Consider the following 14841-nt stretch of genomic DNA (forward strand, 5'->3'; position numbering starts at 1 on the left):
CCAGTCTAGTACCCGCACTCTTTTTCTATGAAGCCACGTTGATGTAACACGTGGCTTGGCATTGTCTTGCTGAAATAAGCAGGGGCATCCATGGTAACGTTGCTTGGATGGCAACATATGTTGCTCCAAAACCTGTATGTACCTTTCAGCATTAATGGCGCCTTCACAGATGTGTAAGTTACCCATGTCTTGGGCACTAATACACCCCCATACCATCACACATGCTGGCTTTTCAACTTTGCGCCTATAACAATCCGGATGGTTCTTTTCCTCTTTGGTCCGGAAGACACGACGTCCACAGTTTCCAAAAACAATTTGAAATGTGGACTCGTCAGACCACAGAACACTTTTCCACTTTGTATCAGTCCATCTTAGATGAGCTCAGGCCCAGCGAAGCCGACGGCGTTTCTGGGTGTTGTTGATAAACGTTTTTTGCCTTGCATAGGAGAGTTTTAACTTGCACTTACAGATGTAGCGACCAACTGTAGTTACTGACAGTGGGTTTTTGAAGTGTTCCTGAGCCCATGTGGTGATATCCTTTACACACTGATGTCACTTGTTGGTGCAGCACAGCCTGAGGGATCGAAGGTCACGGGCTTAGCTGCTTTCGTGCAGTGATTTCTCCAGATTCTCTGAACCCTTTGATGATATTACGGACCGTAGATGGTGAAATCCCTAAATTCCTTGCAATAGCTGGTTGAGAAAGATTTTTCTTAAACTGTTCAAAAATTTGCTCATGCATTTGTTGACAAAGTGGTGACCCTCGCCCCATCCTTGTTTGTGAATGACTGAGCATTTCATGGAATCTACTTTTATACCCAATCATGGCATCCACCTGTTCTCAATTTGCCTGTTCAGCTGTGGGATGTTCCAAATAAGTGTTTGATGAGCATTCCTCAACTTTATCAGTATTTATTGCCACCTTTCCCAACTTCTTTGTCACGTGTTGCTGGCATCAAATTCTAAAGTTAATGATTATTTACAAAAAAAAAAAATGTTTATCAGTTTGAACATCAAATATGTTGTCTTTGTAGCATATGCAATTGAATATGGGTTGAAAATGATTTGCAAATCATTGTATTCCGTTTATATTTACATCCAACACAATTTCCCAACTCATATGGAAACGGGGTTTGTATAATGATTGGTTATAATTCCAATGTTATTCTGGACTGCTGCCAGTCTTGTTCTTGATCTACAAAACCCAAAACCAGTGAAGTTGGCACGTTGTGTAAATGCTAAACAAAAACAGAATACAATGATTTGCAAATCCTTTTCAACTTATATTCAATTGAATACACTGCAAAAACACGATATTTAATGTTCGAACTAAGAAATTAATTTTTTTTAGAATTTAATAGCAGCAACAGGGGCATTTTTACCACTGTGTTACATGGCCTTTCCTTTTAACAACACTCAGTAAACGTTTGGGAACTGAGGAGACCAATTTTTTAAGCTTTTCAGGTGGAATCCTTTGTATTCCGTTTTTATTTACAATTTACACAACGTGCCAACTTCACTGGTTTTGGGTTTTGTAAAAACAGAATACAATGATTTGCAAATCCTTTTCAACCTATATTCAATTGAATAGACTGCAAAGACAAGATACTTAAAGGCCTACTGAAATGATTTTTATTTATTTAAACGGGAATAGCAGATCCATTCTATGTGTCATACTTGATCATTTCGCGATATTGCCATATTTTTGCGGAAAGGATTTAGTAGAGAAAATCGACGATAAAGTTCGCAACTTTTGCTCGCTGATTAAAAAAACCTTGCCCCTACCGGAAGTAGCGTGACGTCACAAGCGGTAGTGCTGCTCACAATTCCCCATTGTTTACAATGGAGCGAGAGATATTAGGAGCGAGAAAGTGACGATTACCCCATTAATTTGAGCGAGGATGAAAGATTTGTGGATGAGGAACGTTAGAGTGACGGACTAGAATGCAGTTCAAGAGATATATTTTTTCGCTCTGACCGTAACTTAGGTACAAGCTGGCTCATTGGAATCCACACTCTCTCCTTTTTCTATTGTGGATCACAGATTTGTATTTTAAACCACCTCGGATACTATATCCTCTTGAAAATGAGAGTCGAGAAGGCGAAATGGACATTAACAGTGACTTTTATCTCCACGACAATACATCGACGAAGCTCTTTAGCATGAGCTAACGTGATAGCATCTGTCTCAAATGCAGATAGAAACAAAATAAATAAATCCCTAACTGGAAGGATAGACAGAAGATCAACAATACTACTATCAGGAGACACCGAACCACTGAACCTCCTCTGCTCATCAACACCCGTGCTCACCAGCGTTCCAGCCATCGACGATGCGGTCGGCGGCCTGGAGACGTAGGAAGTCAAGGTGAGTTTGCCGCTAGCGCGTCTGCTATCCAACAAAGTCCTCCTTGTTGTGTTGCTACAGACAGCCGCATACACCGATCCCACCTACAACGTTCTTCTTTGCAGCCTCCATTGTTCATTAAACAAATTGCAAAAGATTCACCAACACAGATGTCCAGAATACTGTGGAATTTTGTCGAAGAAAACAGAGCTCTGTGTATTGTGTCCAAAAGGGTCCAAACACTTCTGTGGACCTCGCGACGTCACGCGCATACGTCATCCTCCAAAGGCGTTTTGAACCGGAAGTTCCCCAGGAAATTTAAAATTGCACTTTATAAGTTAACCCGGCCGTATTGGCATGTGTTGCAATGTTAAGATTTCATCATTGATATATAAACTATTAGACTGCGTGGTCGGTAGTAGTGGGTTTCAGTAGGCCTTAAATGTTCGAACTGGTAAACTATGTTATTTTTTGCAAATATTAGCTCCTTTGGAATTTGATGCCTGCAACATGTTTCAAAAAAGCTGGCACAAGTGGCAAAAAAGACTGAGAAAGTTGAGGAATGCTCATCAAACACTTATTTGGAACATCCCACAGGTGAACAGGCTGATTGAGAACAGGTGGGTGCCATGATTGGCTATAATAGCAGCTTCCATGAAATGCTCAGTCATTCACAAACAAGGATGGGGCGAGGCTCACCACTTTGTGAACAAATTTGTGCCAAATTGTGGAACAGTTTAAGAACATTTGTCAACGAGCTATTGCAAAAACATTTAGGGATTTCACCATCTACGGTCCGTAATATCATCAAAAGGTTCAGAGAATCTGGAGAACTCACTGCACGTGAGCAGCAAGGCCGAAAACCAACATTGAATGCCCGTGACCTTTGATCCCTCAGGCGGTACTACGTCAAAAACGGACATCCGTGTGTAAAGAATATCACCACGTGGGCTCAGGAACACTTCATAAAACTACTGTCAGTAACTACAGTTTGTCGCTACATCTGTAAGTGCAAGTTAAAACTCTACTATGCAAAGCGAAAGCCATTTATCAACAACACCCAGAAACGCTGCCGCTTTCGCTGGGCCCGAGCTCATCTAAGATGGACTGATGCAAAGTGGAAAAGTGTTCTGTGGTCTGACGAGTCCACATTTCAAATTGTTTTTGGAAACTGTGGACGTTGTGTTCTTCGGACCAAAGAGGAAAAGAACCATCCGGATTGTTAGAGGCGCAAAGTTCAAAAGCCAGCACTGTGATGGTATGGGGGTGTATTAGTGCCCAAGGCATGGGTAACTTACACATCTGTGAAGGCACCATTAATGCTGAAAGGTACATACAGGTTTTGGAGCAACATATGTTGCCATCCAAGCAACGTCTTTTACATGGACGGCCCTGCTTATTTCAGCAAGACAATGCCAAGCCACATTCTGCATGTGTTACAACAGCGTGGCTTCGTAGTAAAAGAGTGCGGGTACTAGACTGGCCTGCCTGTAGTCCAGACCTGTCTCCCATTGAAAATGTGTGGCGCATTATAAATAATAAATAATGATAATGAAGCCTAAAATACCACAACGGAGACCCCGGACTGTTGAACAACTTAAGCTGTACATCAAGCAAGAATGAGAAAGAATTCCACCTGAAATGCTTCAAAAATTGGTCTCCTCAGTTCCCAAACGTTAACTGAGTGTTGTTAAAAGGAAAGGCCATGTAACACAGTGGTAAAACTGCCCCTGTGACAACTTTTTTCACGATGTGTTGCTGCCATTAAATTCTAAATTAATGATTATTTGCAAAAAAAAATTAAGTTTGTCAATTCGAACATTAAATATCTTGTCTTTGCAGTTTATTCAATTGAATATAAGTTGAAAAGGATTTGCAAATCATTGTATTCTATTTTTATTTACGATTTACATAACGTGCCAACTTCACTGGTTTTGGGTTGTGTAAAAGTAATTGTTAATCCAAACAATATTTCGATATTAGAAAAAAACTCCTAAAGAAAACAACAACCGACACTCTTTCTGTAGTGGGTTAGGGTATGTGGCAACAAAAACTGATCGACCTCTCACTGGGTTCTCCCGCAGCTTGTTACGAGGTGCTGAAGAAATGGGCCTTATGAAGGCGTTGAAACCCGAGTTTGGAGGAGGAACCCGGAGCTTCTCCTGCGAGGAAGACTACATCTACGAGAACATCGAGAGCGAGCTATGCTTCTTCACATCGCAGGTGAGTGCTCACATACATGCCTGAACATAGCAGCGTTGCAGTGGAGCGGTAAGTGGGGACGATGTACCGGGTCCCCCACAGGGTGGACCTTGACTTTTGTGGAGTTTGAAGATTTTTTTTCTGCCATTCAAATATGTAATGTGAAGAAAAAAAACATCAAATGTTAATATAATATTAATACTGCCGTGAAAGTTAAATAACAAGGTTGCTTGTATCAAATTAACAATGTCTAAGAATACCTACACCCCCTGCAAAACCTAGTATGGAACACACAACGTGACACAGATGTCATAAAAGCTCACCCATAAGCATACACACACAGCACCAGTATTTTGCAACAAGGATAATGTAACAGAAGAAAGGTAAAACATTATACATTTATCTGTGGCAGCATAAGATAAATTATGTACAAGTTTCACTTTTGCATCTCATTGCGCATAACTGTGTTGCGTTCAAAGACCCTCGATTAAAGTTACAAAAAGGAAGCATCACTAGTTTTTAAAGACAAGGGGAGACTTAACTCCCAAGAGACACAATAGTAATAATACAATCATAATAATGATTAGGGTTGCACATCTCTCTCTGATAAACGATTCAATATGCATCTAGATACACAGGTTACGATTCGATTCAAAAACTATATCCTTTTATTACAGACCGATTCGATTCGATTCCGAACGATACGATTCTATTTGACGGTTAATATTCAAGACTCCAAATCCCCAAGCATTGTGGCTTTACGGCACTGGCAAAAAAACAGAACAACAATCACATGTCAATGTATTTATCTTTAGACATGGACCAAAAAAATTCTGGCTGAATTGTAGGATGGGAACTCCAGAGGTAAAAGTAGCAGAGAATAGTAACAACAAAGTGCAATATTTCAGCCTGAGCATAGTTTTGAACACTAGAGGTAGGTAACAAAGATTCAATATTTCAACCTGAGCATATAGTGTTTTGAACACTAGAGATAGGTAACAAAGATTCAATATTTCAACCTGAGCATATAGTGTTTTGAACACTGGAGGTAGGTAACAATGAACACTAGAGGTAGGTAACAAAGGTGCAACATTACAATGTAAACAAGTTACACACCTATAACACATCTCAAAATGTGGCAACAATGAGCACAGTGACAAGTGCTTTGTGTAAAAGAATAGAGAAAATAAATACATATGTAAAAAGAAAAATCAAACTACTGTGTGAGAGGTACCGTTTCCCAGGTCAAAAAGCAGTAGTTCACTTACAATATGCCTGTGCATTTTCATCATCACTGTCCTCTGTTTTTTTGGAGGGCAGATTTTTTTTATAAGGAAAATCAACTGATCCACATGCTCATGTTTGAGCAGACTACGTTTTGTGGAAACAATGTCTCCCGCAGTACTGAACACACGTTCAGATTCCGTGTCTTTCACTTGATGTACTTTTTGATGCCGAAAGAGGCGATTTCAGCCACTTGAATGACGGCGAAATCATTAAAGGCTCACCATTTTTAATCCATCCACAAGTAAAGAAAACTTGGATTATTTCACTTTATGTACTTTTTTATGCCGAAAGAGGCGATTTCAGCCACTTCGGTCATTACAGCCGAGTTTAGATATACTTTTCGAGACGAGTGACGTCAGCGCGCTCCCGCGTCAGGGGGTGCATTTTACGGCAGGAGTGCGTTTCCTGGCACAACAGGTTGCAGAGGTATCTTTTAGCGAGAGATGACAGCAGTGGCAAGTCCTGCTGCTCTTTCCACCACTGTAGTGGGTTTTTTGAAAATCTTTCTCGGTCCATTATCACCTTCGGGTCAGACTGACGCTTTCGTTCTCCTCCACATTCATTTTCCGCGTTGTCTCTTGTTTATCACTCGTGCTAATACCAGCTAGGCGGCTACCGCGTTTGGCGAGTAGCTTCAGCTCTCGCGTTGTTTTAGAGACGCTGACGCATATTGTAATCTGGACGACACATGCAAAGTCTCGCGATAACCGATCCATGACTCTATAACCGATTCAGCTAGGAATTCATGGATTATTCGCATTGATTAAGGAGTCTGCTACCGATGCAATCTAATCGCTCACTTGTTGAACCGAATACTCGGTCGCATCGGTTTATCGTTCACAACCCTAATAATGATATATATATATACATATAGTCGTGGTCAAAAGTTTACATACACTTGTAAAGAACATAATGTCATGGCTGTCTTGAGTTTCCAATCATTTCTACAACTCTTATTTTTTTGTGATAGAGTGATTGGAGCACATACTTGTTTGTCACAAAAAACATTCATGAAGTTTGGTTCTTTTATGAATTTATTATGGGTCTACTGAAAATGTGACCAAATCTGCTGGGTCAAAAGTATACATACAGTAATGTTAATATTTGGTTACATGTCCCTTGGCAAGTTTCACTGCAATAATGCACTTTTGGTAGCCATCCACAAGCTTCTGGTTGAATTTTCGACCACTCCTCTTGACAAAATTGGTGCAGTTCAGCTAAATTTGTTGGTTTTCTGACATGGACTTGTTTCTTCAGTATTGTCCACATGTTTAAGTCAGGACTTTGGGAAGGCCATTATAAAACCTTAATCCTAGCCTGATTTAGCCATTGTCCTGTTGGAACACCCAACTGCGCCCAAGACCCAACCTCCGGGCTGATGATTTTAGGTTGTCCTGAAGAATTTGGAGGTAATTCTCCTTTTTCATTGTCCCATTTACTCTCTGTAAAGCACCAGTCCCATTGGCAGCAAAACAGGCCCAGAGCATAATACTACCACCACCATGCTTGACGGTAGGAATGTTGTTCCTGGGATTAAAGGCTTCACCTTTTCTCCTCCAAACATATCGCTGGGTATTGTGGCCAAACAGCTCAATTTTTGTTTCATCTGAACACAGAACGTTCCTCCAGAAGGTGTTATCTTTGTCCACGGGGTGTCAGGTAAAACAAAAATGTTGCTGTTTGGCCACAATACCCAGCAATATGTTTGGAGGAGAAAAGGTGAAGTCTTAAATCCCAGGAAAACCATGCCTACCGTCAAGCATGGTGGTGGTAGTATTATGCTCTGGGCCTTTTAGTCACCACTAGGAATGTGGTTGCAACATAAGTCAACAAAAACGGCCTGCAATAATAATCATCACGCCAACCAACAATTCAAAGCCAGATCATTACAATAGGACTAAATCCAGAGAGCAGGACCAACACACGACACACCACCCTCATTCACCAAGCTGGGAGAAGATATTGGACAAGCTGTCTACTTCTGCTTTTAAATGAACATTTATGAACAGCAGTAACTTGGTTATATGAGTGGACCCTGATGCATGAATACATCAAAGTGGAACCGCTGTGCTTTGCGGTAGGCAGGCACTTAATTGGTGTTAACGAGCGGCAGTTGCAGAAGTAGGTACAATGTCAGAACTCTTCGGGGTGAAATGTTTGCAATGCAATCTGTTCGTAAGAGTGCAGAGGAGAAGTTGGCAGTGTTCACATTACAACAGATACCCTCACACGAAACACATGCTTTGGAGGCAGAGAAGAGAGTGATTCACACTGGACAGTCAAATCACATTAGCAAAACTTTGAGGAAGCCAACAAGACTGTAGGCTGAAGTGATTTTACAGGGGCAGGTGAATACTTGTGGTGCACATTCAGGTGGAAGTAGAGAAGCCGCTGGAAGTGCTGGACGTGATCCACTGCAGGATAGGTGGACTTTATACCAATATGGACTTTGCTGGGCTCTACAGAAAATGGACCACTGATAGGTAACAGTGGCCTACAAATGTGAAACTACAACAGTAAACCGTACATCCATTATAAACCAGGTCAGCAGCGACAACAAAGTTAGGACTACACTCAATCAACTCTTTATTTGCCACCAGGACACATCTACCATTAAGAGATCTTGCTGTGACAACCCCAAATAGGAACACTTTGATACAGCGACCTCGCCACCTGACAAGGAGGCTCCTGGTAGACCTACTGTTTTTTCAACTGAACAAACAGCACGCAGCATAAAGAACACAAAGGACATGATTTGGTACAGCCAACCCATTCTGTCCTACATTTACCAGCTCCGGTGCCGGTTTACCTCCACGGAGGTGATGATGTGCAACATGGCAGACAGGCGTTGGAGCGCTAGATGACCAGTACAACAAGGTCTGGAGCAGCTACAACAAATTCGAGGAAGCTCACAGGAGCGTGAGGAGCTGCAAGGAAAAGGAGCAGCAGCTAACATTGCTGCAAACCAGGATGAACAGAGTTATATTTCAACAGCAGCCGAGAGCAAGTAGCGAGGCCGCCATTCAGGAAGATGAAGAAAAGGAGTTGCCAGAACGTGACAGCTGAGAACTGTTTAGACGTCGGCTTGGAGGAACACCACAACATCTTCCCTTAGGACGCCGGCAATCAGCACATCAGGTCCTGGCCATGGACAAGCCATGGCAGAATCAGCAGATGGCCACAAAGGATCAGCTTTTAGCAAATCTTCAGAGGCACTTGGAGACATCGTCCCTCAAGGGGACCTAAAAGGCATAAGGCAGTGTTTTTCAATCTTTTTTGAGCCGAGGCACATTTTTTTCATTGAAAATATCCAGAGGCACACCACCAGCAGAAATCATTAATAAATGAAACTCAGTTGACAGTAAAAAGTCGTTGTCACAATTTTTGGATATGACTTTAAACCATAACCAACCATGCATCACTATAGCTTTTGTCTCAAAGTAGGTGTACTGTCACGACCTGTCACATCACGCCTTAACTTATTTTGAGATTTTTGCTGTTTTCCTGTGTGTAGTGTTTTACTTCTTGTCTTGCGCTCTTATTTTAGTGGCTTTTCCTGTTTTGTTGGTGTTTTCCTGTAACAGTTTCATGTCTTCCTTAAATGCTATTCCCCGCATCTGCTTTGTTTTAGCAATCAAGACTATTTAAGTTGTTGCTATCCTTCCTTTTGGAGACATTGTTGATTGTCATGTCATGTTCGGATGTACTTTGTGGATGCCGTCTTTTCTCCACAGTAAGTCTTTGCTGTCATCCAGCATTGTTTTTGTTTACTTTGTAGCCAGTTAGGTTTTAGTCTCGTTCTGCATAGCCCTCCCTAAGATTCAATACCTTTTCTTAGGGGCATTCACCTTTTGTTTATTTTTGGTTTAAGCATTAAATACGACGACAAACCCTTGTCGTCTCACACAACGTGTTCCCGACATCTACAAAGCAATTAACTACCGGCTGCCACCTACTGATATTGAAGAGTATAACACTGTTATTCCGCCGAACTCTAGACAGCACCAACACTCAACAACAGCACATAATTTGCAGATTATAATTACTTGTTGGCAAAAAATATTTTTAACCCAAATAGGTGAAATTACATAATTTCCCACGGCACACCAGACTGTATCTCGGCACAGTGGTTAAAAAAACACTGCCATAAGGAACCTGAAGGGAATAAAGGATCTGTTGATAGAGGTCAATACTGCTCTCGATAAAAAATAGTGTGGGCTACCTTTTTTTTCCTTTCAAAGAATCTCCTGGTCTACTTTTTCTTGACAAATTGAACATTTTAAACATTTTAACTGACTGAATTCTGTCAATGGGCATCTATGTTATAAGGATGGCCAGAAGAAAATGACTTAATGTGAACTTTTGCCTTTCTTGTATATGTCTATTTTTTATTTGTAATTATTGTGGAACCAATTATTATAAGCTGGCATGTAAGAGACAGAATTAGTTTTTTTGTTGTAGTGTGTGTGGGGCATGTGTGTCTGTCAGGTTAGAGTAGGAGCTAGCCACCTGGACAGGGGATTGGCTGTGACATAACGTAATTCAGGGAGTATTTAGGCAGCGTCCATATACCTGTTATATAGGACATTGGACACAAGAGAGAGGAAGGAATACACTTACCATACTTTTGTTGACCACTTTGTAATCACCTTATTTTTGATCATACCATTCACCACATCTGCTTACTTCACCAACACCTGTATTAAGATCACCTCAACTGCACTCTGGATCTTGGCGTATTTCATCACGAATAGCTCCTCATTCAAACTTGGAACTAATTTGTGCCCACCTCTCAGCATTCACTAGGAATTGTGGTCATATCAATATATATATTGTAATATGATTCGTCACTGATGATAATCCTACATGAATCAGATCATTTCTATTTAACACTGAGGTAAAGGGAGACTTGGCATATTTGTAATCACATTTAAGGGAATAATGCCATGTTTAATTACTTAAATTGATATTCAGGCCGCACGGTGGCAGAGGGGTTAGTGCGTCTGCCTCACAATACGAAGGTCCTGAGTAGTCGTGAGTTCAATCCCGGCCTCGGCATCTTTCTGTGTGGAGTTTGCATGTTCTCCCCGTGACTGCGTGGGTTCCCTCCGGGTACTACGGCTTCCTCCCACCTCCAAAGACATGCACCTGGGGATAGGTTGATTGGCAACACTAAATTGGCCCTAGTGTGTGAATGTGAGTGTGAATGTTGTCTGTCTATCTGTGTTGGCCCTGCGATGAGGTGGCGACTTGTCCAAGGTGTACCCCGCCTTCCGCCCGATTGTAGCTGAGATAGGCTCCAGCGCCCCCCGCGACCCCGAAAGGAATAAGCGGTAGAAAATGGATGGATGGATGGATGATATTCTGGCCACTTTATATTGAATTTTCTGGCACTTTTTTGTAAAACAAACCTTTTTTTTAAAAAAAACAAAACCAAGTTATTTAGGGGGTTATCTAGATATATTCTAGACATTATAAAAATGGGACCCATTATCTCCCTGCTTGGCACTCAGCATCAAGGGTTGGAATTGGGGGTTAAATCACCAAAATGATTCCCGTGCTGCTCACTGCTCCCCTCACCTCCCAGGGCGTGATCAAGGGTGATAGGTCAAATGCAGAGAATCATTTCGCCATACCTAGTGTGTGTGTGAGACAATCATGGGTACTTTAACTTAACTTATATGTTGATCCTATATTTCAAAAGTCAAAAACCTAATTATGGTTTGTAGATGTGTTTAAAAATGCTAGTTTCAGCCAAACTCATGGAATAATGAAGTTTTTAGTGGATGTAAACATACTAAGTGTGTGTATGAGGTGGCGATGTTGGGTTTAGGGTAGGATGGGGGAGCTCTGATGCAGTCTTGTGTACGGGGACCCAGAACTTGGTGCTACGCCCCTGATTAGGACATGCAACACATCGCTTGATTGTGCTCTCTCATCAGGAGCGGCAGAGCATCATTAAATACTGGCTGGATAATCTACGAGCCAAACATGGGGAGGTGCTTCATAACATCAACTTCATGGAAGGTCAACCAATCAGTAAGCTGATTTCTAGTATTGATTTATTGTGTCTTCTTAGACAAGTCATGCCAAATAATTTTTTCTAGTTCCGGAGCTGAGTGCACGAGGTGTGATTCAGCAGGTGTTTCCCCTCCATGAGCAGCGGGTCCTGAGTCAGCTGATGAAGTCTTGGGTCCAAGCAGTTTGTGAAAAACAGCCCTTAGGTCAGTGGAAGCTTACACAAAAGCTCAGAAAGGACTGAATGTTCTTTTATTTGCATGTTTTGTTTTCTTTACAGATGATATCTGTGACTATTTTGGGGTAAAGATAGCCATGTATTTTGCCTGGCTGGGGTTTTACACCACCTCCATGTTGTATCCTGCTGTGATCGGCTTCGTGCTGTGGATGCTCACTGAGGCGGATCAGGTGAGCTTTCTCACATGTTGGCAACAATTACATTATATTTCAATATCCACGGCCCAATTGTTCAAAAAGTGTAATCTGGATCTTAATTATTCAGAATTTGAAATCCCCTTTTTTGCTATCCTGGATCGACTTAATCCATTACTTGTATCGCAGTTGTTCAAAGCAAAGTTGGATTGGACCACACTTATCCAGATCCAAACTTTTCACAATTACCAAATCTGGAAAATGAGTGCTCAAAATAGACTGCGTATCATTCTTAACCCCGGGTTTCCACTGGATGCGTAATGGCTGCTGAAGTAGCGCAGACTTTTTCAAAATCTCGCAAATCCGCGCGTAATCACATAATGGAACGTAACGGTGGCTGAACGGCAACACGACAAAACGCCGCGACCTTTGCCTTGCACCAATACCCCGACTTGACTTGACTCATGGAAAAGGCGACAGTGTGGCCTTAGAGAACGACAACTTTATTTTTTTTTTGTAGCGAGCAACAACACAACAGTAACATCATCCCTTGCGAGCGTTGCACACACACACACACACCCACCCACACACACATCTCAATTAACTCCCGCTAAACCCTTCCCTGCTTCCCCGACCCCGGTATCACCTGGTATTTGACATAGGACCCCAAATAGCTGTCCAGGATATGCTTGTTCTATGATTATTTGATTTTGGACCTCCAGAATTAGCATGTTTTCATTTATTTTTGTCAACAAGGTGAAATTACATCAGAAAAATGTTGACAAGTTAATAGCATGTCCGTCCGTTTTCAAAGTGTAAAATACGATCCGCCTTAAACAATGAGTATTTTATTTTGAAAGTACACAGAAAAATGTGTTTTGTGTTTGTGCATGACTTCCCGTCCTACACAATCACATTTGAGCTAAATCGAGCCACGTGGCGACTTACAAAATTTTCAGTTCTGCGTATATGTAGCGCAGGGATGCGGTATGGCACCGGCTTTGCGGCGCCATGCGCAGAGGATCCGCCGGCAATGGAAACTGACACATTGACTAGAATGAAATCAAAAAGAGTCTGCTGCCGTGGCCGTCCTGCAGCCGTTATGCATCCAGTGAAAATCCGGGGTAAGGCTGTTAGGTGTGTAAAAAAAACAGTAAGAATAGACAACTTGGGTTCACTCAAAGTGTAATAATTTTTTTTTTTTTTTAAAAAGAAAACACAGAAATTAGAAATACCGCATTTTCAATATCTATTGACCAGCCAGATCATATAAAAAAGCGAATTAAAAAAAAAAGAAAAAAAAAAGAGCGTGTGTTTCAAATTAAAACTTCAAATTTAAACATGAAAAAAAACAAAACACGGATGCCATTGTAATGAAACTACTTTTGAACACAGATATTTGAATATGTCTGTAAATATTACAGGTCCAATTAAAGTTTGCATTGAATACTTTGACAGCTTTTGAGAGGATTATATTATTTCTACCTTACTGGTCTTAATTATGATTTCAAAGCAAGTTATCTATTATTTGTAGGTTGAAAAAAAAAAATATATAGGCGATTACGAATTAATAATACTATAGATTCACTGTTACAATTGGCCATCTGAGGACAGCCATAATTGCAATGTGGCCCTCAATGAAAACGATTTAGACATCCCTGATGTAGGCTTAGACATGGACGCTGTCTATGATTTATAAAGCTTGACTGTTTTTTCTTGTGTGTTTATCAGACCAGCCGTGACATCTGCTGCGTGGTCTTTGCGCTCTTCAATGTGGTGTGGGCCACTTTGTTTCTTGAACGGTGGAAGAGAAGGGGGGCGGAGCTGGCTTACAAATGGGGAACCCTGGACCCGCCTGCCGAATCCCTGGAGGAACCACGTCCTCAGTTCCGGGTCTGAAATAGTCCAACCCTTCGTAATATCATCTTTTATCTTCTCTTTTACTCAATTGAATTCCTTTCTCTATGTCTGGACAGGGGGTCAAGCGCTGTAGTCCCGTCACCGGATGTGAGGAGTTCTACTATCCACCGTGGCGGAGACGCGTGTTCAGGTGGCTGGTCAGCTTGCCCATCTGTCTTCTCTGTCTCTGTTTTGTCTTCCTGGTCATGCTCATCTGCTTTGAGCTGCAGGTCAGTCACCTCCCATTAAATGATTATATACTTTGCATCTGTCCATTTCAATGTCACTGAATGAAAACGACATTTTCAAACAGCCTTATAACTGGATAGTTTGACTCTGAGTATATGCATTTCAAATCAAGTCAAACGTTATTTATATAGCACTTTTCATACACAGGCAAGTGGCAAACACAAAGTGCTATACAAAAGAAAAGAAAAACAGTAGAAAACGCACGCACGCACACACACACACACGCACGCACGCACGCACACACACACACACACACATACGCACACGCGCACACACACAGCACTATTGACAATAACAAAACATGGAATGGCACTGAGGATTTGAGGACAAACAATCATTGAGGCGTCGACACTGGAGATTACTTAAAATTAACACCATCTAAAAATAGTATAAAACAATAAAATATATGTAAAAATAAAATATAATTAATACATTAATCAGTTAGTAAAAAAATAACATTGAGAGAA

General features: G+C 41.3%; 1 protein-coding gene across 3 annotated transcripts in view; it reads left to right on the forward strand.

The window, feature by feature from the left end:
- The window catches only part of ano8b (anoctamin 8b), a 138410-nt gene that overhangs the window by 93425 nt on the left and 30144 nt on the right, over positions 1–14841 (forward strand). For 2 of the 3 annotated variants that reach the window (XM_062028398.1, XM_062028399.1), the window contains 6 exons: positions 4432–4570; positions 11779–11875; positions 11944–12060; positions 12135–12262; positions 13958–14119; positions 14203–14355. In XM_062028398.1, the coding sequence (XP_061884382.1) occupies positions 4432–4570; positions 11779–11875; positions 11944–12060; positions 12135–12262; positions 13958–14119; positions 14203–14355 (796 nt within the window). Of the gene's footprint in view, positions 1–4431; positions 4571–6258; positions 6322–11778; positions 11876–11943; positions 12061–12134; positions 12263–13957; positions 14120–14202; positions 14356–14841 lie in introns of those variants that run through there. The other variant, XM_062028400.1, reaches the window with a different exon arrangement.

The sequence above is a fragment of the Entelurus aequoreus genome, linkage group LG19 (assembly GCF_033978785.1).
Source record: "Entelurus aequoreus isolate RoL-2023_Sb linkage group LG19, RoL_Eaeq_v1.1, whole genome shotgun sequence".
In the NCBI taxonomy this organism is placed as follows: Eukaryota; Metazoa; Chordata; class Actinopteri; order Syngnathiformes; family Syngnathidae; genus Entelurus; species Entelurus aequoreus.